At 50.3% G+C, this 24,494-nt stretch overlaps 8 protein-coding genes across 8 annotated transcripts; 4 read left to right on the forward strand and 4 right to left on the reverse strand.

Annotated features, from left to right (window-relative positions):
* Nucleotides 1-1,914: 1,914 nt before the first annotated feature.
* C8Q69DRAFT_463345 (putative 40S ribosomal protein S5) lies at nt 1,915-3,364 on the forward strand. The gene is made up of 3 exons (XM_028630364.1): nt 1,915-2,192; nt 2,436-2,619; nt 2,729-3,364. Exons 1-3 carry the CDS (start codon nt 2,050-2,052, stop codon nt 3,044-3,046), a joined length of 645 nt encoding a protein of 214 aa, XP_028485606.1. The 5' UTR covers nt 1,915-2,049; the 3' UTR covers nt 3,047-3,364.
* A 123-nt stretch (nt 3,365-3,487) lies between these two features.
* C8Q69DRAFT_463349 (SDA1-domain-containing protein) lies at nt 3,488-6,320 on the forward strand. The gene is made up of 4 exons (XM_028630365.1): nt 3,488-3,711; nt 3,807-3,842; nt 3,925-4,212; nt 4,289-6,320. The coding sequence occupies exons 1-4, from the start codon at nt 3,665-3,667 to the stop codon at nt 6,147-6,149; spliced, it is 2,232 nt and encodes a 743-aa protein (XP_028485607.1). The 5' UTR covers nt 3,488-3,664; the 3' UTR covers nt 6,150-6,320.
* Nucleotides 6,321-8,098, forward strand: C8Q69DRAFT_463350 (ribonucleotide reductase inhibitor-domain-containing protein). The gene has a single exon (XM_028630366.1). The coding sequence runs from the start codon at nt 6,775-6,777 to the stop codon at nt 7,666-7,668; it is 894 nt and encodes a 297-aa protein (XP_028485608.1). The 5' UTR covers nt 6,321-6,774; the 3' UTR covers nt 7,669-8,098.
* Nucleotides 8,099-8,156: 58 nt separating this feature from the next.
* On the reverse strand, nt 8,157-11,939 carry C8Q69DRAFT_463353 (Hsp70 protein-domain-containing protein). The gene is made up of 3 exons (XM_028630367.1): nt 11,810-11,939; nt 11,611-11,695; nt 8,157-11,542 (listed from the first exon to the last, which is right to left on the reverse strand). The coding sequence occupies exon 3, from the start codon at nt 11,518-11,520 to the stop codon at nt 8,524-8,526; it is 2,997 nt and encodes a 998-aa protein (XP_028485609.1). The 5' UTR covers nt 11,521-11,542; nt 11,611-11,695; nt 11,810-11,939; the 3' UTR covers nt 8,157-8,523.
* Nucleotides 11,940-12,056: 117 nt separating this feature from the next.
* Nucleotides 12,057-13,964, reverse strand: C8Q69DRAFT_463354 (major facilitator superfamily domain-containing protein). The gene is made up of 3 exons (XM_028630368.1): nt 13,501-13,964; nt 12,878-13,442; nt 12,057-12,816 (listed from the first exon to the last, which is right to left on the reverse strand). The coding sequence occupies exons 1-3, from the start codon at nt 13,747-13,749 to the stop codon at nt 12,167-12,169; spliced, it is 1,464 nt and encodes a 487-aa protein (XP_028485610.1). The 5' UTR covers nt 13,750-13,964; the 3' UTR covers nt 12,057-12,166.
* A 575-nt stretch (nt 13,965-14,539) lies between these two features.
* Nucleotides 14,540-16,787, reverse strand: C8Q69DRAFT_226336 (hypothetical protein). The gene is made up of 5 exons (XM_028626342.1): nt 16,305-16,787; nt 16,041-16,244; nt 15,777-15,980; nt 15,513-15,713; nt 14,540-15,458 (listed from the first exon to the last, which is right to left on the reverse strand). Exons 1-5 carry the CDS (start codon nt 16,585-16,587, stop codon nt 14,704-14,706), a joined length of 1,647 nt encoding a protein of 548 aa, XP_028485611.1. The 5' UTR covers nt 16,588-16,787; the 3' UTR covers nt 14,540-14,703.
* A 2,568-nt stretch (nt 16,788-19,355) lies between these two features.
* Nucleotides 19,356-21,935, reverse strand: C8Q69DRAFT_226304 (tubulin domain-containing protein). The gene is made up of 5 exons (XM_028626341.1): nt 21,548-21,935; nt 21,294-21,496; nt 20,773-21,211; nt 20,171-20,709; nt 19,356-20,027 (listed from the first exon to the last, which is right to left on the reverse strand). The coding sequence occupies exons 1-5, from the start codon at nt 21,617-21,619 to the stop codon at nt 19,763-19,765; spliced, it is 1,518 nt and encodes a 505-aa protein (XP_028485612.1). The 5' UTR covers nt 21,620-21,935; the 3' UTR covers nt 19,356-19,762.
* A 353-nt stretch (nt 21,936-22,288) lies between these two features.
* Nucleotides 22,289-24,247, forward strand: C8Q69DRAFT_506177 (hypothetical protein; the record flags this gene model as incomplete). Its single annotated transcript, XM_028632773.1, has 1 exon — nt 22,289-24,247. One exon carries the CDS (start codon nt 22,289-22,291, stop codon nt 24,245-24,247), a length of 1,959 nt encoding a protein of 652 aa, XP_028485613.1.
* Nucleotides 24,248-24,494: the final 247 nt, after the last annotated feature.

Raw genomic sequence — 24,494 nt, forward strand, 5'->3', positions numbered from 1 at the left:
GACACGGAGCGCCCGGGTTATCTTTACACGCTCCCCGGAGAAAGTTGAGGATCATCCAAGGAGCGGAAGCGAAAGTCTTCGATGTGAATCTTGTCTGCGCCTCGTCCAGGATTGCGGGTGAGCCACAACGTCACAAGAAACGTCCCGTCAGCTGCCCCGCGTGTTGGGAGGAAGAGGAACCCAATGGGCTTTGCCGAGAGCTAATTTAGTGAGGTCTTTTAAGTACAGGATGATTAGTTACTACTAGTCGAGCAATTATTACTGCTCTAGCTTACTTAGTCGATCGCTCTTGAGCCAGTTCGCCGCAGCCATATGACCATCCGTCGATGATTCTTACTGAAGATGATGAACTAGTTGGTGGTCTCGCGACAAAGATGCTGTTGCTGGGAGGAGGACAGCAGCATATTTCAGTTCCCTACAAGTAACGCTCGTTCTGGGGCTGCACGGGTCACCAGAACTATTAGCGGACGGACACTGGCTTGGCGCCACAGATACTTACTGGATGACCCGGGCGGCAAAACTAAGTATTTATAGAAGGTGAATCAAGACACGCTTTTCTCTTGGATATCAAATTCATTTCCATTGCTTACCGGTGCGCAGTGCCAACTTTTGGGCAAGAAAGGCGGCCACAACATGAAAACCCCTTGCTGTTTCCGCTGATACCCCAGGGTCCTGGAGAGATGGTGGATTCAATGGCGGAGTCCCTTGGAGTCAGTGTGCGAGGCACGAATACACACTTATTCTGTAGTTGTACCGTCGAGGCGGATCCCCAGCTTGATGGGAAGTGTCGCTGTCTTACAGTATTGTGGAACAAGGCAGCTACTATGTAACTATGTAGTGCACGATGGAAACTTCATGGCTGAAATGGACCACGAGGATCTCAATGATGTGAAGAGAAAGTACTTTCTAGTAGTGCTTGCATTCTCTATCCTGCGCTATTAGAAAGATGTAGCTCTCTAACTATCCAATTTTGCAAGATATAAGTAAGCTTTGATGGTCGGGGTCGCTGTCTATCTGCTCCCACTCTAGCTCGATCTCAAACTTCCCGGCAAACAGCAGAGGGAATTGATTTCTAACATACCATTTTCTGAGAATAATTCAGCAACGAAGAATCACGTCGCAGTCTATATGAGCATGCCTGTGAGTCTGCCACGTGCCAGCCCAAAATGCGCACGGGTTGTATTATTTTACTTGCAAGTCAGTCAAGGCTGTTGAGCTGCTATATTCCTGGTCCGTTCTTTGTGGGACTAGTCAGATACTCAGAGGGAGAACATAGGATTCGAAAAGTCAAATGTGATAAAGGGAAGCCAGAATGTAACCGGTACGATACGCGCGGGTCTCCAATACTTAGTCGATGATGAAGCCTAGCTAATATCTGTCCAGTTGCAAGAGTACATGGGCAAAATGCGATTGTTATGCATTGCCGCACACGTCTCCTACAGTATCAAGACAGATGGCTTCAGTAACGACCATCAGCGCCGGGGAAAAACAGGGCTTTCGAGTTCTTCTTTGTTGGCAGGCTTCTTCGAAAAGAACATTCTTTAGCAAGCTGACAGTGGCCAGGTTTGGCACTTCTTGCAGGATATAAAATTTTGGGACATCCATTTTCCTGATTTGAGAGATTTCCATAGCGACATTTCCAGGCCACGGGATGGAGATCGAATAAGAGCCCTAGTTCCAAGCTCAGCGTTTTTGACACATCGTCGGGATAGTGATGGGGATCTGATATAAGAGAATCTGCAAGCTGGATAATAATCTCCTCGAATAACTATTGCTCTACTAGTGGAGTCGAAGATATGCCTTGTTCTCCAGGCATGAATCACTATGGAACCACCAGCGGCACCATCACATGACACCTCCGCGCTGGTTGGCTGCCAGGCTGCCCTAACCCACCCACACAGACCTAAGCGAGGCGCACCGCGAATTTCCCTCCGCTCAGCGAACATTTCAATCGACCGACTGCATACCGTCGACGCTCAACGTTCACCCAACGGCACCGTCTGTCACCTCCAACTAATCCCTCGACAACAGGTGTATACGGCGTCCAACATGTCCGACAACGGCGAAGTCGAGGTCGAAAGCTCGGCGGCCTTCCAGGCCGTCCCCAAGGATGTCCTGGCCGAGCAGGGCAGCGTGAAGCTGTTCAACAAGTGGAGCTACGAGGATGTTGAGATCAGGGACATTTCTTTGACGTACGTGTTTTTGCAATAAGGCCTCCTCTGCGACAAGATTCATCTCCAATTTCCATCGATTGTTGCTGCGCAAATTGGCGCTTCCTGGGTAGAAGGAGGAATATGCAAAAACACAACATTGTGGGGAAGAAGGATAGAGAGGATGCGACAAGAGCTGCGCAGCACAACGAAAACGGAATTGGGAATATCGCAGAGTTCCCTGCAGGAACGAACTTTTTTGCTGATCTGATTGTTTGATTATAGCGACTACGTCCAGATCCGTTCCCCTGTCTACCTTCCTCACTCCGCTGGCCGATACGCCCAGAAGCGTTTCCGCAAGGCTCAGTGCCCTATCATCGAGCGTCTGACCAACTCGCTCATGATGAACGGCCGCAACAACGGAAAGAAGCTCAAGGCTGTCCGCATCGTTGCTCACTCTTTCGAGATCGTACGTTCACCCCCGGACTGTTAAGATGGCCCTTCCATGGCAGAGATTCAACTGGAAGGAACACAACCGAATTTGAATAGTTTTCCTTTTTCTGACAGATTGCAATCAGATCCACATCATGACCGACCAGAATCCCCTCCAGGTCGCTGTCGATGCCGTTGTCAACTGCGGTCCCCGTGAAGACAGCACCCGTATCGGATCCGCTGGTACCGTCCGTCGCCAGGCTGTCGATGTCTCCCCTCTCCGCCGTGTCAACCAGGCCATCTCTCTGCTGACCATCGGTGCCCGTGAGGCCGCTTTCCGCAACGTCAAGAGCATTGCTGAGTGCCTTGCTGAGGAGCTGATCAACGCCGCCAAGGGCAGCTCCAACTCTTACGCCATCAAGAAGAAGGACGAGCTCGAGCGTGTTGCCAAGAGCAACCGGTAAAGGAATTCACGTTTATTTTCCTTGTATGTTGCTCGATTTTGCCTGCTGGGGGTGGAGAGGGTGTCATCAGGGTCCGGTCGATTTGCATGCATCTGCGCGGCTGTACATGCCAGGAAACAGCCACGGAGGAAGCAAGGTCTTGAAAATGGATGGCTTTCCTTCTTCGTAGTTGAGATGCGATCATGAAGACTTCAGATTAGTCTGCAATATGAAAAATCCTTCCAATCTCACTAGGCGTTGACAAAAAATGTTGAATTATCTTGTCCCGCCCTCGACGGGAATTTACGTTGTAATCCGAGGTCTCCAAAAAAAAAAACACATGTAATCTCCTTGTAGATCTAGACCGCATAGGATCTTCCATCTACTATAGAACAGACTCTTAATTCTCGGTATAATTGCAATCCCTAACGAAAGCGCGGATTGTGGCCTCCGCAGCGCTGACAGGCGGGCTGCGCTGCAACTCACCGCTATCGATAGGGCCGTCAGAAAAAAGTTCGCGGAGGTTCGCAAGCTCCGAAGAAAAAAAAGTCAACATCAACCCCGGGTGACTTTCTGATCACCCAACCTCCATCATTCTTTAATACCTTTCTTTCTTTCTTTTTCACTAATTCCGTCAAGATGGTGAAAAGAAAGCTTGGCGCCTTGGAAAAGGTGGAAGCAGATCTGTGAGTTTTGTCGCTTTTCCCCCCTCCGCCGCAAAAAAGAATTGTCCGCCTTGGGTCAAGATGGAATACTGACCTTTCTACTCTTTCTCGCATAGTCCGAACCTGCAACATAAGATCAGGAGAGATCCAAAGTGAGTTCTAACCCCTGAAGCTATTCTGTGCGATACAAGAAAAGGGAGAAAGTTACTGATATCTTTCGCTGCTGTTCCGCAGATCCTACGTTGAAGATTTCCGCGCCCAGCATTACCAATATGAGAGTCACCGCGAAATCTACATGGCTGCGCCATCATCGGCCACCGACACGGGTATCATATCGCTCCGCGATCTGATCGATTTTATTTCTCACGTGGCGGATTGCTATCCGGAGATCACGAAGGATTTCCCGCAACAATTGATGGATATGTTGATGCAGCATCATCTGGTTCTGGAGCAGGAGCTGAGAGAGAAGATCGTCACGAGTCTGGTTCTGTTAAGGAAAAAGGAGATTTTGGATTCGGCTACGTATGATATCACCCTGTTGTTGCTGGGAGATAAGAAGAATTGTCTGCTAACGCTTTTTTTTTGCTTCTCGGTGTAGACTTTTACAGACATTGTTTCCTATTCTCGTCTCTACGTCTAGCAAGACGCTCCGCGCGCTGCTTTTCCAGAAGATCGTGTCGGATCTGCGCTCTTCTAATTCGAAGACGGTGAACCACAAGTTGAATCGGACTATGCAGACTGTTCTTTTCAACCTGGTTACTTCGGATCGCACCAGTTCAAAGGCTCTGTGGGCTATCAAGATTACGAGGGAGTTGTGGAAGAGACAGATCTGGACTGATGCCAAGACTGTTGAGATTATGAAGGAGGCGAGTTTATCTGATAACGAGAAGGTTATCGTTGGTGGCGTACGATTCTTCCTTGGTGGAGATAAAGAGAGAGAGGAGATGGAAGATGAGAGCAGTGACGAGGAGACTATCGACGTCGCTCGGATACGACACCAAGTGGGTATCAACAAGAAGACCAAGAAGAAGTCTCGTCAGGTGGAAAAGGCGCTTCAGACGGTGAAGAAGAAGGAACGCAAGAAGAATCAGCCGCATCCCCTGAACTTCTCCGCGCTGCATCTCCTGCACGATCCGCAAGGATTTGCCGAGACCCTGTTCCAGAAGCACTTGCAGAATTCCAAGTCGAAGTTGAATCTGGAGCAGAAGCTGTTTGTGCTGAATCTTGTGTCGCGTCTCGTCGGCCTTCACAAGTTGCACGTCATCCAACTCTACTCCTATTTCCAGAAATATCTCACTCCGCGACAACCGTCCGTCACGTCATTCCTAGCATCTCTGGCCCAGGCTACGCATAACCTTGTGCCTCCGGATGTTCTTGAGCCCCTTATCCAGAAAATTGCGAACGAGTTCGTGTCTGAGGCGTCGGCCGCCGAAGTTGCCTCCGCTGGTCTAAATGCTATCCGCGAGGTCTGTGTTCGACAGCCGCTTGCTATGAATGAGACGCTCCTACAGGATCTTGTCATGTACAAGAAGAGTAAGGATAAGGGCGTGATGATGGCCGCCAAGGGTCTGCTGTCACTATACAGAGAGGTGGGCGCTGAGATGCTGAAAAAGCGTGACCGGGGTAAGGACGCTTCCATCGGTCTGCGGTCTGGTCAACTCAAAGAGAAGCGATTTGGTGAAGAGGCTGTCGGTGACATCGAGGGCATCGAACTACTGGAACAGTGGAAGGAGGAAGAACGAAGAAAGAAGAGACGGGAGAAAGGTCTTCCGTCGGACGGTGAAGACGATGATGAAGAGGAGGACGAGGCCGAAGATTGGTCCAAGTGGGAAGTGGAAGAAGATGACAGTGATGATTCCGGCGGCTGGATCAACGTGGAGAGCGACGCTGAGATTGAACTCAGCGACTCGGATGACGATGATGACAAACCACCCACAAAGAAAGCGAAGCAGGAGGGCGAGGAAGATGCCGACGAGAAGGAGAAGGAACAGAAAATCTCCAAGCTGGCGACCACCCGCATCCTTACTCCCGCTGATCTGGCCAAGCTGGCAGAGCTTCGCGCTCAAGCCTCTGTCAATGCTCTCCTGCCGGGCGCGAAATCCAAACGTGCTCAAGCAGCTGCCTCTGGTCGACATGTCGACGATGCCGTCACTGCGGAGGACATCGAGGGCCTGGCCGCTCTCTCACACAAGGCTACTCGAGAAGAGAAGCTCGCTCGCGTGAAGGAATCCAAGACAGATCGCGACGATCACAAGAGTACCACTGCCCGACGCAAGGACAAGAAGGTTGCCGAGGGCAAGAGTACGACGAACAAGGAGAAGGCGCGGAAGAAGAACTTCCTCATGACGCTGGGCAAGGCCAAGAGCAAGGGGAAGAGGAGTCTGGTCGAGACGAGAGCTGCTCTGCGGGCTCACCAGGAGAGACAGAAGAGAGGTGGAAAGAGAGGAAACTTCGGTTAAGCCTTGATTGTATGGAAACCAAGGTGTCTACCCTGTGTTCTGGAGTTTCTGGTGTTATGGTTTACCATAGTTATCATATACTGCTGGATCTAGTTAGATGTAGATAGAAGCAATGTGTCCTGGGGCACATGTTCGTGCCAGGTCGGGGCTATTTGATTCCCCAGATAAAAAGTGCCGTTTCATACATACACCGTACCCAGTAATTCTGCTTGAATACAAACATCCTGCAATAGAAACAGACGAAAGCCTGCTGGTTATCATTATCATGTATTATCAGATACAGTATGTACTGATCAGAGAAAGTCCTTGGATGCGCAAAACCCTAAGCCCTAACCTCATCCCGATCGGGTTATATAGGCCAGCTTAAGTAAAGCAATACTGATCGCGTCTCTCCGCGTCGCGCGCGCGAAAGCCCAGCCTCCTCTCTTTCTCCTGCCAGCCTTTCCATCGCCTCTTCATCACCACGACAACTCCCCTCTCCACTCTGTTCCTTCTGTCATTATCATCTGCATCCCTTCAATGCTTTCTTATCGATAAGCACTTTGGCTTAAAATCAAAAGAAAAAGTTCCTCTCACGTGCTTAAGTACAAACGCTTACACCGTCATCGTTATCGTTATCGTCACCATGACTACCGTTGCGAGTACTGCTTCTACTCTCTCCAAAGACGCAAACTCGAAACGACGTCGTTTCCAACCACCAATTACCAGTTATTTCGCAGCTACGGGACCTACTACTACGGAGAGTAATCATAATGATAATGGAACTAGCTCCCCTCTCTCCCACCACAACTACTCTGCGCCTACATACTCCGCCTCCCCCGCGCTGCCGCATAAAATCCAGTCGTCACTCTTGAGTGTCGGAATGCGTGTCCGGAAGTCTGTCCCGGAGGGATACAAGACGGAGGCGTTGAAGCCTAGTGTATATGCCTTGGCTGCGGCCAAAGAGAGCACGAGCGGGGGATACATCGCCAGTCGCACGTCGTATGCAGAACTGGCGCCCTATTGCGGTATTCATAAGATTGGCAACTATGCTGTTCAGACATTCCCGTCACCAGCTGCGGAGTTCGGGGCTGGTTCGGAGCAAATCTCGACAGATGAAGGAGATGCCTTCTCCCTGCCATCGAGCAGTCAGGAGTCGGTCGCGTCTTCGATTCCTCCACCCAATCCGCATAAGCGCACCTATGACGAGGACTTAGAAGAGGACGACGAAGATCACGATATGGATGCTAGCGGTATCTGGCATGATCCTCTTGCTTCTAGCCGGTTCAACACATACAATACCTCGCCCTCTCTCTCCCGACGGACGATCTTGTCTCCGAAATTGGGCCAGCAGAGACGCCAGTTCCCCGGTGCAGCCAAGCTCTCTCGGGGCCAGGAGAACCGAGATCCATTCTCTACATCGACCACTGGCGCCATGGACGTTGATGATTTCGAAGAACCTGCCTTCCTCCGCCGGCGCGAGGAAGTCGACGCAGACTACCTCACCAATGGCAGCGAGGTCGAGATGAGAGGTGCTTGATGTGTTACATTATTTACACTCACCTTTCATCTATCAGTTATCCCTTCCACCACATCTTATGCTATACCCTGTTCCATCATACCGTGTCATATCGCTGTCCTTTCTCATGCTCATTTTGTTTTCTGATATGTATTTTTTTTTTTTCTCTCTCTTCTTCTTATTACTTACTGTACGGTGTTCATGGGAATGTATCAACGTGAGCGTGATTGTTTGGAATTGAAAGGAATATTCTTGTCCATTGTTCTCAAGTGTCGTTATTATTAGCTGTTTCACCAGTCGGGTCTGCTGGTCAGTGATCCACCCGGCTGTCATTTTCTTTGCCTAAATAGAACATATTCTCGTTTTCTATTTTACTTACTTACTTTCCTGAGGCTGGTATTAGTTACAATTTTGAAATATTATATCTATTCCTCAGCCATATATATCATCGACAACTACTATACTTTCTACCATCTAAAAAGCCATAGTAGCGTAGAACAAACAAATAAATCAACCATAGAGAATGATCTCTCATATATTATTCCTAGGAACCCTCTCCATCTATCTATCTAGCAGTTTAATTTAATAGAGTACAAACACGCAGAAATTCGATCTCCATCCAAATTCTTTTTCATCTGTGTCGCTCCCGTAAGTAAGTAATGCTTAATTAAATCCCAAGAGCCAGAAAGAAGTACAGTACAAAGAAGAGAAATCAACCAACAAAGAAAGCTAATCTAAGTAAAGCTAAGCAATGCAATGAAATGCATCGATTACTAGTTATTTCTTGGCTTGATAAATGTGTTCTCTAATAAACAAAACAGACAAGACGAATAATACAAACATTATCGGGCATTGGTTCGTATGTGGTTTACAGCTTTAGAGCTCATCTTTGCGGCTCTTCTTTTCTTCTTTGTCTTGTTTCTGTTGTTGCTTCTTGTCTTTCTTGTTGTTTTTCTTTCCGTTCTTCTTCGAAGATGAACCTTCGCTGTTGCCGTTGTTGCCGCCGGCGTGGATCTTGGAGCCGATCCGGCTCAGGATGCGCTCGAGTTCGCGGAGGCGGGCGTCAATCTCGGCAACAGGGAGGGCTGGGTCGTCGGATTCGGTGAGTTTGGCCTGGAGGACGGACTGTGTCTCGAACCAGGTCTTCGTGGACTCGTAGGTCTTGGTGAGGGATGAGAGGTCAGCAGGGGTGTAGAGAGAGTAGCTTGGAGAGGCGGGCTTGGAAGGGAGGGCGGTCGACGCCGTAGTAGTCGTCGAAGACGAGGTTGAGTAAGGATCCTCTTCTAGATCGGCGAAAGCGTCGGTCGAGGATGACTCCGTAGAGGAGGAATCAGCGCTGGTAGAGGTCTCAGAGCTGGCTTCCGTAGTGGAGCTGGGGCTGGCGGCGGCCAGGGAGGAAGAGAAGGCCTCCTCTTCAGCCTTGATCGTCTGCTCCATCATCTCCGAAATGGTGCCGGCACTCTTGAGCATCTCCTCCAGGACAGTCATCTTGGAGGGCCGAAGAGCGTTCTCTTGCTTTCTGCGCAGGGCCGGGTCAATAATATCCTTGAGTGCCTTCAGCTTCTCTTGGAAATCCTTCGTCTTAGCGTCGGCGCCGTCCTCATACAGCCAATCGCTGGAGGCTGAAAGCTTCTCTTTCAGGACCGACACCTGATCCTGCTTGAGGGCCTTAAGGAACTCCTCGTCCTCAAGCAGATCACGTCCACGGTAAATGAAACTCTCCAATTCATTGAGGGCTTCTTCACGTAGGACACGGTCTCGGTCTGAGGCATCGAATGCAGCTAAACGTTCCAAGATGCGGTTCAGCTCGGCCGGAGATGGAGCTGGTGTGCCAAGCGGCGATGAGACGAGCTTGACAGGAATGATCTCGAGCTTGGTCTGAGGCTCCGGGGAGGCCTTCTTAGCATCCTTGGCGGGCTCCGTGGAAGTGGAGGTCTCAGAAGTCGAGGTCGCGGTAGATGACGACTCAGGCTCAAGGGTGACAGACTCCGTTGGCTCATCATCCTCTTTCAGAGGTTGTTGAGCATCCTTCTTCGAGCCGAGACCGAAGAAGCCCTTGACGTCGTCGACCACGCTGGCCTTCTTAGCGCTATCGACCTCACAACTGGCGGAACCACTAAGCACCTCAGGCAGTCCGTCCACAGGACTGAGACGGACAGCGAACTTGGTGGTAATGTTGGCGGGGGAGCATCCAAACTTGTTCTTCAGTTCAGCCACAGAAGCCGTAAGGTTCTTTGTTTCAACCTTCAAGACAGGGGCATCGATGGCATCTTGGCCCTTAGGGACCTGCTGATAGAAGCTGAACTCAAAGTCATCCAGGTTCTTCACTGTCACTTGCTTCTCGACGCCGACCTGCGACGTCGGTGTGAACAGCTTCTGCTGTCGCTCTTTACCATCTGCAGGCCACTTGAGGAAGACAGGGTACTGAGCTGCGTCAACAGCACGGATATCCTTCACCCTGAAGCTTGGACTGAGAGCGGCTCCCTTGAAAGCAGCGCCAAAGACGGCAGATTCATCGGCATTGACGTTGGTGCGAAGCTTGCTTGATCCTCCTGCCACCTTCTCTAGCTGCTTTTGTACGAAAGGCGTTCTGATAGTGCCACCATGGAGGATCACTGACTCGATATCACTCAGGGGTATTCCGGCGACGGAAAGTGCTTGCTCAAGCGGTCCACCAACACGGTTGACATGCTCTGCTGCCAGCTTCTCGAATTCGGAGCGTGTGATCTTGTATTTGAAGTAAAGATCCTCCTCAAACAATCCCTCGAAAGACGTTCCAGTTTCGGTGTTGGCGCTGAGAATCTGCCTAACCTTCTCCGCATCCTTCCAGAGTCTGGCCATTGTCTTTCCGTGCGCTCTAATATCAGCCGCCGAGATGTGTTTCTTCTCCTGAACGAGCTTCTCGATCATGTCGTTCACAATCAGCTGGTTCAGGGCATCTCCACCGAGAGTTCTGTCCCAGCCAGCAGCGATAACATGGACCTCCTGGACGGTCTTGTTGAATTTGCCCACATCCTTGACTTTCCGGCTCTGGAAACGCAGAACAGTGGCCGTCGTAGAACCGGCACCCATGTCGTAAACCACGTGGTATTCCGGTTTCTGACCGTCAGAGACACTAGGAAACGTACGACTCGTGGCGTAGTTCAGGCCAACAGCCAGTCCATCACTGATCAAGGCTTCAACATTCAATCCTGCCAGCTTAGCCGCTAGCTCCACACTTCTCTTCTCCTCCGCAGTGTAGAAAGGCGGATACGTGATGATAACATCACGGACGTTGGATCCCTTTCCGGCCATCACATCAGCGTTGGCCTTGATCTGCTTTAACTGCATGGCCAGAAGTTCCTCCACGAGAAACGCATCCTTGCCCACCGCTTGTCCCAGCTTTCCACTGCGGACGCCCACTGTTCCCCTGTCGCCTGGTGCGCTCTCCAGATTTATGGACGGGTACCGACTCTTGTACACCTGGACCATTTCCTCCTCGCCTCCGTTGAATGGAACACCCAGGAGAGTCTTAAGGTTCGAGTAGACATCGTCAGGAAACCTAGCCGCAAGGGCCAGCGCGTCACCGCCATAGAACCGCTCCGGGAAGGGGGCGTTACCCTCCCTAGCAGGCTTGAAGGCGACAGCGGCCGATTCCTTTCGTTTCGAATCCTTCGTCAAGACGATCTCGAGCGGGATACCGGGCTTCACTAAAGCGGCCTTGATGTATTCTGTTCCGAGATCGATACCGAGAACGGCGGACCCGACAGCGGCTGCGGGGACCGGGAAGCAGACGAGGAATAAGAGAAAGGGGAAGATGACGGTCATTAGCATTGGCGAAGAGAAGAGGGAGGCGACGGAGGCGGATGACCGCCGTCGGCCATGGGTAGCCATGGGGTGTGGTATATTAAGTCCGCTATAACATAGATACATGCATTAGTCCGCGGAGCTCTCCTTCATGGATAGGTACCATTCGAAACATACCTCAATGGCGGTAAATAAAAAAAGGACAAAAAGCCCTGATTAGATCCCCCAAGTTCCAGCTCCAGAAAATCGTGCAGTACCTAGACTATGGAAGAGTAAGTCCAGCCCACCAAGGCAAACAAGACAATATCGGCGTGAAAGCTCTCCGAGAAACTATGTAAATGTGAAAGCCAGGACCGGACAACAACGTAACACGTACCACAGATGTCAAGAAAACAAGAAGACAGAAAATCGACCCTACAACGATCAAGCCATGCAGGATGATTCAAGTGGCCACCTGGCACAGACGGTAGACCAGGAAAAAAGGACAAATTCCCCAAGGAAGTGCTTCTTGGGTGTTCCACTGAGGACACTTTGGCATCACACGGCGTCATCTGACTCCGGTCACGTGGGCCTCTATCTTATCGCAGGAATCAGATATTTGATTACGGTATATCTTGAAGCTACATATCTCATCATCCACTATTCAGACGGAAAATTTCATTCACAACCAGTTATGTACTGCTGATTTCTATGATTTATATGTACAATTCCTATTAAATCCTATTAACAAAATCTACCCAACGCTAAACCGTCCCCGGTTCCTAATTCGTTCTCCATATACATAAAACAAAACCGGTACCGGCATCAGAAGCAGAGAAAGGAAGGCCAACAACGACGTTGCCCAGCTGATCCCCAGCTTATGATACATGGGCGTCGCAAAAAGCGGAAACCCTGCCGCGGCCATGGATCGTATGAACGTATTAGCAGAAACAGCACTAGCGGCATAGGGGGTGTAGGCGTCGAGAATATAGTTGAATCCCATCGTATAGATGATCTGGATTCCCATCCCGATGGGCACTCCAGCTATGACCTGAGGAACCCATGTGATGTGCGGGTTGCTGGTCCAGGCGAACCAGAAGAGTCCGGGTGGGAGAACCACGGCGCCGATCATCATGGGGATCAGGCGCTCCTCGGGCGCGACTTTGTTCCCGCCTTCGAGATACTTGCGCTTGAAGCGGAAGAGGGTGGTTGCTGGGATAGTGATGTTGCCGAATACCACGCCAACTGTGATGCCTAGGAAGGGCAGTGCGCCGACTCCGGGGTTCCAACCACGTTGCTCCTGAAAAGAGATGGGATACGCTTCGAAGAAAAGGTATAAAGTACCGTAGACGAGGGACATGTATAGCGTAGTCAGAAGCAGTATTGGCTCGGATACCAACATGACTGTTCATCGTATGTAAACAGATAGACAAGGCAAGTCGTCATAACAGAGTGATGCACTTACCAAGTGGTCGCGTTAAATACTTGGTGACAAATATCCGTAAGGTGATCTTATTCTGCTGTGGATTCACACCTGGACTGATCATCCTTCGTATACTCCCACGGCGTGCGCTCTCATCTGCGACTTTCTGAACAGCCTCAAGCTTCCGTCGCAGCAACGTGGGCGCATGTGTCTCCGGGACACACAGCATACCAAGCACCCAGAAGAAGAATCCCTGAATAAGAGTGATCCAAGCCGTCCATCTCCAGCCCAGATGACTATTGACCAGAAACCCGCCAACGATCGGACCGAGAACAGGGCCAGAGAAGGTAGCACCAGAGTAAATGCATGCCGCGATCCCTCGTTGGACCGGATCCCAAATATCAGATAGAGATGCTCCGACAATAGCAAGGGGCGCGCAGGCAAAGATGCCACCGATAAAACGACATACTATGACGGTCTGGACATTTTGCGCAACTGCCACGGGTATCTGGAAGACGCAAAAGACAATTACACCCAGCATTAGGGGAAATTTCCGCCCGCAGACTTCAGACAGCGGACCCCATAGCAGAGGCCCGAAACTATATCCCTATGAGCGCAGGTTAATCATTATTTGCAGCCGGAAAAAAGAGGGGTCTCGAACATACTAAAACAAAAAGACTCAATCCCAAAACCATCACTTCGTGAGAAACGTGGAACTTCTCAGCTGTCGGTGTTTCCGCCGTGCTGAACACGCTACTTGCGAAAGTGACGGAAAACGTCATGAGCGACGTGATGACGGTAATAACCCATTTGCGCAATGTTGGCCAGTTCCTCGGATGCGTAGGATCATCAGGGCCATCCCATCCGTTGATATTGTTCGTTTGGGCCTTTGTGGTAGTCTGCGCCTCTGTCATTCTCTCAAAACAACACCACCGGGGCACCTAAAAATCGAAGGAATGCCCGCCTTCAGAACTTTTTTTGTTCAGTTTAGACATCGAACCAGGAGAAAGCAGAAGTCATTGGATGCGGAAGAAGTAAAAGCCGCTCTTGGGCTATTAGATCGTCGCGTTTAACGATTTCGGTTATCGTCTTGAAACTAAGATTCGGTGCGGTATCGGCATGTTCGGCACATTCCTGAAAATTGCGGTCCACCATTGAAAAGCGACGAATGTCAACTGTGCTTGTATATATATACATACATACATACATACATACATAATACATACATATATATATAGAACGGAAAATGGTGCGGTCCAAGAAATTTCAAGTGAGGTTTGTGCTAATTGTGTTGCTCTTAAACACCATCCCGCTCCATTGCATGAGAAGCATCTTCTACCAAAGAGAGAGAGAAGAAAAAGAAGAAGAAAAAAAGAAAAAAGAGCAAGAATGGCTGGAGCTAGAGAAACGATGCTCACATTATTATACACGCTCTCGAGAGTTAGCTATAAGCGCCTGCTATCTTAATCTTATCAGGGCTTGGCGGCTACGCTACCCGATTACTCGGAACCAATGTCGGCTAAAGCATACCACATCGTAATTGCTCAATTAAGGACATTAATTAAAAAGGAAAAAAAGTCATATCGGTCATGATTTATGTCCGTGACAAAGAATTGAAAAGTCGTCACCTGAAAGGAGAGGATGAATATTATGTCCAAAGCTGCAGAGCGAAAAGAACCGTCCGACAACATAAAAGAGTGAATGCACGATTCTTTTCTTTATTCCAAGGCTCCTTTTTCTTGGAGTTCATTAAGTGGTCAAGCCCGAGACGAAATTATGATCGCAGTGAGTAGATGTGTCAGATTTCTTCGCTATCACTGCAATGGACAAATCAAATCAGGAAAGCCAAACTGGGAATTCCCATCTGTTTACAAGTTGGCGAGGAAAACCAGGGCACCAACCAGCAAACCCATACCTGGCTTGCTGACCTGGGCCGCAGCACCGGTGAAGACAGGAGCAGTCGACTGAGTAGGGGAAGGCGAGACCGAGGCCGTAGTGGTCTCCTGAGGAGAGACCCCGACGGGTGAGGAAGACGGGACGGCCGGGGCAGCCGGGCTGGAGGCAGCGGGAGCTGAACTGGCGGGAGCTGGAGAGACAGTGACCGGAGCAGAGCTAGCCGGGGGAACAGCAGCGGAGCTGGTCTCAGCAGGAGCAGGGCTCTGGGGGGCGGGACTAGCGGGAGGAACAACGACGCTGGTCTCGGGAGCAGGGCTGGCCGTGGCAGTGGTCTCGACAGGGGCCGGGCTCTCAGGAGCCGGAGCCGGAGCGGAGGAGTGCGGCACAACGGTCAGAGTAGCAGTGGTCGGGGCAACAGGAGCTGGAGGAATGACCGAGGTAGAGCAAGTGGTCGTGGTCAGAGTCTGGGTCAGAGTCAGAGTAACGGGAGTGGTGTAGGTGCTGGTGCCGCTGGTGACCGTAGTGTGTGTAACTGGGCAGGTGGTGGTCTCGTAGGTGGTGGTGATAGTCACGACCGAGGTAGTAGGGGCCGGGGCAGGAGCAGTCTCAGTGGGAGGAGCCGGAATGACCGTAGGGCAGGTGGTGATGGTGGTCAGAGTCAGGGTCTTGGTCTGAGTAACCGGCATGGTGTAGGTGCTCGTGCCATTGGTGACGGTCGAGTAGGTGACTGGAATATTGTTAATAAATCATTCAGTGGTTCTGTTCCCAGGTGGGAGCTTACCTGGGCAAGTCGTTGTCGTGAAGGTGGTGGTCTTGGTGGTCAGGATAGTGGTAGGCACAGTCACAGTAGGAGCGGGAGCAGGAGTCTTGGTCTTGGTGCACTTAGGACACTCAGTGACCACGGAGGTGACTTCGATGGTGCTAGTCTGAGTGACAGGAGTGGTGTAGGTGGTAGAACCACTAGTAATAGTGGTGTGGGTGACTATTTACAGCGTTAGTCATAACAAATTGATCTAGACATATCTATATCCTGTTGACAACATACCAGGGCAGGTCGTGGTAGTATAGATAGTTGTGTAAGTAGTCGTCTCCTCAGGAGGCACAACTGAAGCAGTACTCGTAGGAACAGGAGTCTTGGTCTTAGTGCACTTGGGACACTCAGTGACCACGGAAGTAACAACGACGGTGCTGGTGCCAGTAACTGGAGTGGTATAAGTAGTAGAACCACTGGTGACGGTAGAGGTGGTCACTGCTAGTAGTTAGCTATAAGAATCATAATGATATAAATTAAGGACAACTCTTAACGTACCAGGGCAAGTTGTCGTAGTATAGGTAGTCGTGTAAGTAGTCGTCTCCTCAGGAGGCACGGTTAAAGCAGTACTAGTAGGGATAGGAGTCTTGGTCTTGGTGCACTTCGGACACTCAGTGACCACAGAGGTAACGACAATAGTGCTAGTACCAGTGACTGGAGTGGTGTAAGTAGTAGAACCACTGGTGACGGTCGACGGGGTCACTGCTGGCGGTTAGCTACAAGGATCATATGTTATAGATTAATGAGACAACTCCAACATACCAGGGCAAGTCGTCGTAGTGTAGGTAGTGGTGTAAGTGATAGTCTCCTCAGGCTGCGGCGTAGTACTAGATGGGACAGGAGAGACCCAGCTGGACGGCGAGTAGGAAGGAGAAGCCTTGGAGGGAGAAGCCTTGCTGGTACGGATGGGCTTCGAGTGAACACTGGTGGAGGTAGGGGCGACAGAAGAGCTCCAGGGAGCCTCGGCGCCAGTTCCTCTGAGCTGGAGTCCACGGCCAAGGGCCGAGCTCGCCAGAGCGAGCAAAACGAAAGCTGCTTTGACCATGATGTCTGTATAACGAGCGGTAGAGTGGGTGGAATGTCAAAGGGTAGTTCGTATTAAGGTGTATAGTACTTCTTTTGCTTCTCGCCAAGTAATATATGAACGAGAGAACAAGGAACCGTAACGAAGGAGTTCCTCGCAGATGACACTGGCGATCAATAACGACACGAAGATCCCATAAACTCTGGAGGGACAGAGCTTTTATGTATGTACCTGGCGGCGGTTAATTAGCATGGGCCCATCGCACAGTGTTCTGGTAACAGAGGCCAAGGCACCAGACTGCAACCGAATTGGTCTATCGGAACAATCAGACGTTCTGATTGCCTGTCTGCGATGTGTCCAGGTGGGCAATCATGGCTAGTTCGGAGGTTATTCTAATTCTGCTCCACGTCGTCGATGGACCATGATCCGTGAACAGCATCAGTTCTGGGACGGCGAGCAGCACAGAACCGGTTCCACGGTACTCGTGGTGCAGGATTTCTACTCGTCTGTTCATGGATTGTCAAGGCCAGCCAATGGTGAATCATCTGCACATCAAGTCAGTGCTCCACTGAAACAAAAAGGTTTCCTGGAGGCTCTCGGCGGCTCCATCCAGTAGACCCAGAAGCGGATACGATATATTGGATAGCCGTATCGAGAAATTTGAACTGGCGGAAATGAACTTCCTACTTTGGACCCAAAACAGACTAGACATTTGTGTAGAGATCATCTCTCTATACGCGGGTATAGAGACGTTTCCCCTGTAGGTGATAGCAGGCATTTCCTATACACGCGTATCCACTGTATAGGCTGATGCTTGTTTTTTTAGTAACCTGCAGGTGCTTACAGCGTATGCATGGACCGCCGTCCACTACGATAGCAAGCGACCTCTGATCTGGAGTAAGATGCATTATGACAGGAATGCAGAATGGCCGCCAGCTTAACTCCTCAGTGGAGTGCAGTCGTAAACATGTCCTTATGGTAGACGTTTCTACTGAAAACAGTCAAGTCTGAAATCATGAATCATTCATTCATGTTCCTTCGAGTTCCAGAAAAGGACGAAGGCGAAGAAGAAAGAATATTTAGAACAGTCTGGAGATATCCGCAGTCAGACACTGTCGAGGATGCGGTAATCTCGACGCAATCTTGTGATGACCTTCGCAAGGCCAGCCAGATCCGGGTAACCTGTTCTGTGTTGGGCATCTCTTTACATTTGTGATGTTTCACCCCTGCACAGGATCAATCTGTGGCGTGAAAGAGCTGTTTTCGAGAGATGGTCGGGGTAGCAGTTAGGGTAGCAGCAGGTGTTCGGTAGTACCGTGGCACCTTGAAGGCCGTCCACTCTCGCTTTGTGTGGTTTTCGCGGGGGTTCCCCTCCGCTGGATTACCAGAATGGACGAGAACGAAGCTGTTGCCCGGTGGGTTGGGTCCCGAAACATGAGATGGTGACGACTAATACTATAAGAATCGACCGACTAGGGCCAGAAAGGGCAGTGCAATTCTCCAATGGCAACTGCGTCTTCGTGGGGTGATCTCGACCATGGATGTGATGTCAAAGGCTTGTAGAGTATCGACTTTGAAGTGGAGATTCTAATCTGGATGCGAGCTGACAGACGGTTGTCCGATCCGGTGCGGCCTAACCCCTGGCCTGTGCATGTTATGTCTCAGATGATCCACGAGTTGGCAGCACGATCGAATCGCCACTCGACCTTCTGCCGCCGGCGCAAGTTGATTGCTCACGCACCAGTCATGCTACATGTCTTTTCCTCCAAGCAATCTTGGTGTTCAATCTGAGCGCGAAACATGTGGACGGTGCCCTGCCACAACGGTTGCAGTATTGGCGCCTGTCATTGAATTTTTGACACAAAAGCGCCATGGGAGCATGAGCTAGCGGGACCAGGTCCACGAATGAGAAGTATAGAGTAGTCAACTCTACCTCGACTCGTGGATGCGCGATCCACGGATGAGGCGGACGGGCAAAAAGCCCCATGGCGGCCATGAGTCCGGTCGGCTGTTCTTGGAACGTGGCGAGTGGCTGACGCTGTCAGGCCTCAGCCTGGCAATTGCAGGGCTAGAGTAGAAAGGGACAAGACTGAGTGTTAGCACAAGCGAGCTGGATGCTAAGAAAAAAAGAATGAGAGCAAAAAAAAAGGTACCGGACACATCGCAAATCGGATCCGATCGGATGAGATTCTGGATGGGTCGAATCGAAAAGCACTTCGCCCAGAGTGATCAGATCGTCGACACGATTACGAGAACGAGAATAATCACAGTTGGTCCCTGGCCCGTTCTCTCCACAGCGGGCCAAACATCGAGGCAAAAAGGTGAGGAACAGGACAAGCAGAATCACGGAAGATCTGGGATTGACTTTCTTCTCAACCCATTTCTCTCCGCCTTTCCGCTAACAGAAAACAGAAATGCCTTTAGTGCCTGTACAGCACATACACATACACATACAACAACTATCAGACAGGCCCTGACGACACCACATCACTTCGTACGTTAATTATATCAGATCGATCGCCGCGAAGGGTAATCCTTCCGAGGCCGGATTTGTTGTTGTTGGGCCGCTAGAATAGGCCAACTCGCTTCGGATCGAGAAAGAGAGATGGATGATTATTAGTTCGAAAGATGTCTTGGAGTCATCATGAAATATTAACAATATCGTCTCCGTACGTTTTCCGGTCATCCATCATGGCAGTTCTTGGTCTGTCGACGAAAACCGGGATAATCTGATCGGATTTCTGGGTCGACTAATTACCCCTCCCCCGCTTTCAGGTGAATCAGGTCATGATTGACAAATCTTGGGTCGGGCTGTTCGATAGTACATAACAAAAATAGCCCTGGACAGGTCCATTCAAGACTGAAGCGATGTCTAAATTGGCATTCGCGGTCGCAATATCGAGCAAATGCCTCTTGCAGACGTTTCTATAATATATGCAGTATGATCCGGGTCGCCACAACGGCGAGAAGCACTGAGCAAGAATCTACCCCAGGCGACGCTCTTTAGTCCACGCAGGTGCATAAGAGTCCTTCAAGAGGACTGGAGTACTCCGTAAGATGCAGGCAGAAGTTAATTTCCCTGTGGGGAACAGTATCCAACTATCAGTGAGAAACGTGCGCGCCCCAAGGCCAGCCAGACGTCTCGGTGGTGTATGCCAGTGTCCTGCGGCCAGGTAGCAGCGGATGGGTACGGTGTTCAGTCGTCCTCGCCAGAGTCCAAATCGCTCATCCATCCCTGCTCGTATGTCTCACGGATCTCGCCGAGGCCGTTGACCAAGGCCTCTCGTTCATCGACGCCCACAGCTCGTCCTGCAATCGCTTGTAGAGCCTTGATTCGATCTGCCACCGCTGAGGTGGCTGCCAATGCTGCATGGACCTTGATGCCAGCTTCCGGCCTAGAATCAGCGAAGAGATTGCGGGGGAAGCTGTCAAGGATAGGAAGCCGCAAACCCGTATCGAACCTGGAAATCATGTAGACCGTTAGTAACCGTTGCCCTACAAATGCCAGGGGACAGCAGCTGTTGGTTCATTTATTGCAGGAAGTATATTTTTTTGGTTATGGTGTCGTTGTGACTCAGGCGATCCATTTTTCGGTCGTACGTACCTTTGTAGTGCAGATTGCGAGTTGAACAGGCGCTGTCGCCGAGCAAGAGTGGAATTTTCAAGCCATGGTTCATCCGCTCTAGCAAATTCAAATCCACGAGCGACCTGGATCTCGTTGAAGGTGTGATGCCTTCCAGCAGGATCAATATAACTAAAGTTAATGTCAAATTTCGCATTCTCGTCAATTCCATCGTCCTCTGCCAAGGATCCGGCAGCTTCTGCTTCTGTACGCGATGATCCTGCAGGGTTTTCGCTGGCTTCTGGTACAATAGAGGCCTTCAATTCGAAGATTCTGTGCGTGCCGTCGTCACCCGCTAACGCAGCCTCGATGTCATGATATTGGCGAAGGCGAGAAGGCAGGGTGGCGGACTCGATTGAAGAGGTGATGAGTGCCGACTTGTACCATTCTGATTGTAGATCGATATTTAGGTAGGTTGGCAATGGATGAGGGGGGTCCATGATGGGCGTATACAAGGAAACTTGCGGCGAGATTGCAGAGATTGATTTTGCAACATTGATCGATCGGAGAATTTGCTTCTGCTGCATTTATGCATAAAATGTCAGTTTTCTCTCAAGTACTGAATGGTGTTCTGATTTACGTACCCGCTGGACCTTAGCACCATCTTCAAGGCCCCATAGCCATATACTAGTTTTGCCATACTCGTCTCTGAGTCTATCAATATACCTCGCTGAAAACCCTCCCCAGGCGTCATCTGTCCCGGAGAATATCTGAAGGGCGCGCAGTTGGTCACATTCCTCTGCAAAAGGTCTGACGTCTCTATCCAAGAGATCATGCTCCTTGTCTAGATCATTGAACAATTCTTCACCCACTTCCCAGTTCTCAAATGGCATCAATCGGGAATTCAACTCGTAATCGTTCAGCTGGACAATAGAACGTGGGTGATAAAATACCCGGTTGAAGTCAGACCAGTAACGAACCGTCTCCGAGATCAGCGGAGGTGGGGTTAATCCCAGATCCAGGGACTTTTGATATTCACTCTGCGGGATCTGAGGTTGTTGTTGTATAACCTCATTTCCGTCCCTGTTAAATTGGTATCAGCTCCGTTCACACACGATGCTTTTAGATAGATAATGTTCTAAAATGATCAAGCCCGGGCACTCACCATAGTCCTCTTGGCATGCTAGATTCCTCTTCCATTTGGTAAAGCGCATTGTATTTCTTAAGGGAACCAAAGCCACCTTTGAGGTCATAAATAATGGTTCTTGGAGTAAATGTCTCCGTCCCATCTGCTCCAAGACCGGGTCGGAAATGAACATCGTGGTTTACGGGTGACTCTTCGCCTGCATTGTATGTGAAGTAGGATTCCTGTGCATGTTAGGAATTCCACTCATTATAAAAGGCTATACAGATTCTAACCTGGAGATTCCAGAAATGTGTTGCTACATAGTTGCTCCGTTGACCAAGCTGAAGTGTGATAATTTCATGCATCGTGACAACAGATTATCTTCCGGGCGCAGGAACCGCCTTGATTTCTCGAAGATCACCAAAACCCCGAATCCTATAACGGCCTCAAGTTGCACGTAGATTGAGGGCTCGTATTGGACAGACTCCAGTTCACAGCCTATCATGCAGCCACAACTGTAGGTATGTGATAATTCCAAATGTAGTAGACCGGTAACTTGCCCGCTCTGTCAGTGGTCTAGTGACTTGACTGGAAACGTCGCATATGCAGTAAATCAGGAGATGTTCGTCAGTTAGTAACGATGTTACTCTGTCCAGAATTCCACAGAGCTAGAGTAAGTGATACTTGCTCGAACACAGACCATATCGACAATTTGATTCTTGGCATCTGGCGTCACTCATGACTAAGCAATTATCATCACGTGAGATACAATACCCTAAACCAATCATCAACTTAAGTGGATTGTTGCTCCGGGCAACCGGCGATGGCCACCCCAAAGGCGGTAAACACAATCAACGCGGTCGATCAGGTGGAGTTCTCTGAACCTTTGACAGCCGTGCGCGACATCATTGACATTGACACAAGCGAGTGCCAGCTGAATATACACAAGAACCATAGCTCGTACTGTGTGCGTGTGTCATGTTCATCAGGAGACCCTTATGACAGCAGTGAACACATCCCTCGAAGTATCAGCAATGGATTCTCCGTCCTTTCAGTCGCCCGCCTCTCCCAAGGGGGCTCTCTACCCCGTGTCGCCCGAACGAATGAATCAACAAAAACCGATGACTTCGCCATCAAGATCAACAGAATTGTTCCGATCAACTAGAAAGAATTCCGACGTCCAAGCAAAGGTCGCTTTTATCAACGGCCTCTCGCGCAATGGAAGTCCAGTTCCAGCTTCCACCACACTTTCTTCGTCGAACTCTTCAGCTGCGCTTCAACGAGCCATCATTGGACGTGAAGAGGCCGAGTCAGCACTTGCAAATGTATCTTCACAGCTATCTGAAGCGCAATCTCGAGAGAGGCGCTTGAGCGAAAGACTGGAGTCTCTTATGGAGGAGCTACACAACGCCAAAGAACGTCAGGCCCATGAGCGAACAGTCTTTGAGAAGGAAGTTAGAAAAGCAAGAAAGGAAGCATTCAAGACCGGTTCTACTCTGGTAAAGCTACAAGAGGAAATCAAAAACTCCAGGACGGAGATCAAGAGTCTGAGGGATGAACTCAAGGTGGAGAAAGACGCCAAGGATAAAGCGAAGCAGGAAGCCTTCGAACGTGCCTACGCTCTGGCCGGCCTTACTGAGGAGCTGGAGGTTCTGAAAGGGAAGTTGCGGTCATTGGAAACAGATCGAATGACGGATAGTCATTCCGACGCTCTAGAAGCTAAGGCTCAAGAGATGGAGAAAGACAGTGCCGCAATGTCGGCTGCGGCCCAGGAACATCCTTCATCTCTCACACCAACGCCTCGCAGAGCAAAGAGAAGCCTTGATGGATGCGACAAGTCGCAGTTGTCTGGTTCAGTGACGGAAGCACAGCAGCATCATAGTGAGACCCCGCCGAAAAAACCGAGATTATCACACGGCGGATCTACCACAGAGGTCCCGGAGGTCCGGGAGGTCGAGGCTACAGAAGAAAAGGAGAATATGGTCCAGCGGCTCAACTTCGAACTGTCTTGGGAAAGGCGGTTGAGACTCCAGGCGGAGGAGATGGTCCACTTCCTCAAGATGGAATGTCAGTTCAAACAGTGCTCCTGCCGAATCGCGGAGAGCCAAGGACATGAATATGTGTATGACGTGAAATGGTACAACATGTGCAAGATCAGGGAAAAGAGAGAGGAGGCCGAGGCAGAGACCGACGCTGAAATCAAGAAACGGGCTCAGGCTGTGATGCCATCCCAAAACCAGGCTGGAAGCCTTACTCGCGCATCAACGCCGATTCAAGAAGTCAATGTTGAAACTGGATCCACGGCGCAGACAGAAACATCGGATGAGCCGACCATAACGTTCTCTCCAAAAACGGGGACGTTCCGTGCTATCCCGTCACCCATGCACAAATCACCACAGCGCATCGAGGGGCGATCTTCCTCGACACAGGCAGTACACTCAGCGCCGCAACCCCACTCACCTGTTCGCCATTTACCAACTTCACCACTTGTTCCTGAGAACGAGAAAGGCCCGAAGAGTGCCCCAAATGCTCTTCGTCTTGATCCTCCTACCGAAGCAATGTCAGCTGCGCCGTCCACAGCACCTATCGAGCTTCCTCCCTCACTCTACGAGAACCTATTCGACAGACGCCACCAGGAATCTACGCCGCAGCCAGAGGTGGGCCAAAAGGAAACGGTTAAGGAGAACGTTACCGTAACCAAGGTTCCCCTCCGTCCGGAGAATCATACACCGGTCCAAGACCTTTCCACCATTCCAGGAACACCTATTAGTCGAGAGGAGGCCTTGGCACAGATCAGAGCACGACGAGGTAGGGCTCGCAGCATGCCCAAAAGATGTGCGAGTGCGCTGGAAGGTTCAGTCCGTACCGGTGGCATGGGTACGGCTCCTGTTCGCGGACCGAAACGAATTCCAGGGGTGAATAACACAGACGCAAAAAGCGAGAGCGACCTGAGTGAGCGGAGAGATCTCAGTGCTCCTGTCGGGAAGTACTAAGCGTCTTTCGCCTTGGTAACGCAACAATAGATCCGCTGAATATACCTTTTGTCATTACGGAGTTCTTTACTGCTTCGATTCGTTTTACATACCGCTTCTGTCTTGTCTCTATTAGCCAGGCGCTGATACTGCAGGTTCTTGGGTTTATTTTTCGGAAGGAAACTTATCGTTTTGCCTTGGCCTTCCTGGATCTTTCTCTTGTTTTGCACTTTTTTGTTCCATTCTTGGTTTGCTGAAAAGCCTTCTC

The sequence above is a fragment of the Paecilomyces variotii genome (genome assembly GCF_004022145.1).
Source record: "Paecilomyces variotii strain CBS 101075 chromosome Unknown C8Q69scaffold_4, whole genome shotgun sequence".
NCBI classification, from domain to species: domain Eukaryota; kingdom Fungi; phylum Ascomycota; class Eurotiomycetes; order Eurotiales; family Thermoascaceae; genus Paecilomyces; species Paecilomyces variotii.

Coding starts and splice junctions, on each gene's coding strand:
- C8Q69DRAFT_463345 (XM_028630364.1), top strand. CDS start 2,050: ATGTCCGACAACGGCGAAGTCGAGGTCGAAAGCTCGGCGGCCTTCCAG. Junction 2,193..2,435: donor ATCAGGGACATTTCTTTGAC/GTACGTGTTTTT, acceptor GTTTGATTATAG/CGACTACGTCCAGATCCGTT. Junction 2,620..2,728: donor TTGCTCACTCTTTCGAGATC/GTACGTTCACCC, acceptor GATTGCAATCAG/ATCCACATCATGACCGACCA.
- C8Q69DRAFT_463349 (XM_028630365.1), top strand. CDS start 3,665: ATGGTGAAAAGAAAGCTTGGCGCCTTGGAAAAGGTGGAAGCAGATCT. Junction 3,843..3,924: donor AAGATCAGGAGAGATCCAAA/GTGAGTTCTAAC, acceptor GCTGTTCCGCAG/ATCCTACGTTGAAGATTTCC. Junction 4,213..4,288: donor GAGATTTTGGATTCGGCTAC/GTATGATATCAC, acceptor TTCTCGGTGTAG/ACTTTTACAGACATTGTTTC.
- C8Q69DRAFT_463350 (XM_028630366.1), top strand. CDS start 6,775: ATGACTACCGTTGCGAGTACTGCTTCTACTCTCTCCAAAGACGCAAAC.
- C8Q69DRAFT_463353 (XM_028630367.1), bottom strand. CDS start 11,520: ATGGCTACCCATGGCCGACGGCGGTCATCCGCCTCCGTCGCCTCCCTC.
- C8Q69DRAFT_463354 (XM_028630368.1), bottom strand. CDS start 13,749: ATGACAGAGGCGCAGACTACCACAAAGGCCCAAACGAACAATATCAAC. Junction 13,443..13,500: donor GATTGAGTCTTTTTGTTTTA/GTATGTTCGAGA, acceptor CTGCGCTCATAG/GGATATAGTTTCGGGCCTCT. Junction 12,817..12,877: donor GTATTTAACGCGACCACTTG/GTAAGTGCATCA, acceptor TACGATGAACAG/TCATGTTGGTATCCGAGCCA.
- C8Q69DRAFT_226336 (XM_028626342.1), bottom strand. CDS start 16,587: ATGGTCAAAGCAGCTTTCGTTTTGCTCGCTCTGGCGAGCTCGGCCCTT. Junction 16,245..16,304: donor CACTACGACGACTTGCCCTG/GTATGTTGGAGT, acceptor AACCGCCAGCAG/TGACCCCGTCGACCGTCACC. Junction 15,714..15,776: donor TACTACCACGACCTGCCCTG/GTATGTTGTCAA, acceptor CGCTGTAAATAG/TCACCCACACCACTATTACT.
- C8Q69DRAFT_226304 (XM_028626341.1), bottom strand. CDS start 21,619: ATGCATGAAATTATCACACTTCAGCTTGGTCAACGGAGCAACTATGTA. Junction 20,710..20,772: donor ATGGTGCTAAGGTCCAGCGG/GTACGTAAATCA, acceptor GCATAAATGCAG/CAGAAGCAAATTCTCCGATC. Junction 20,028..20,170: donor TCGCAATCTGCACTACAAAG/GTACGTACGACC, acceptor CATGATTTCCAG/GTTCGATACGGGTTTGCGGC.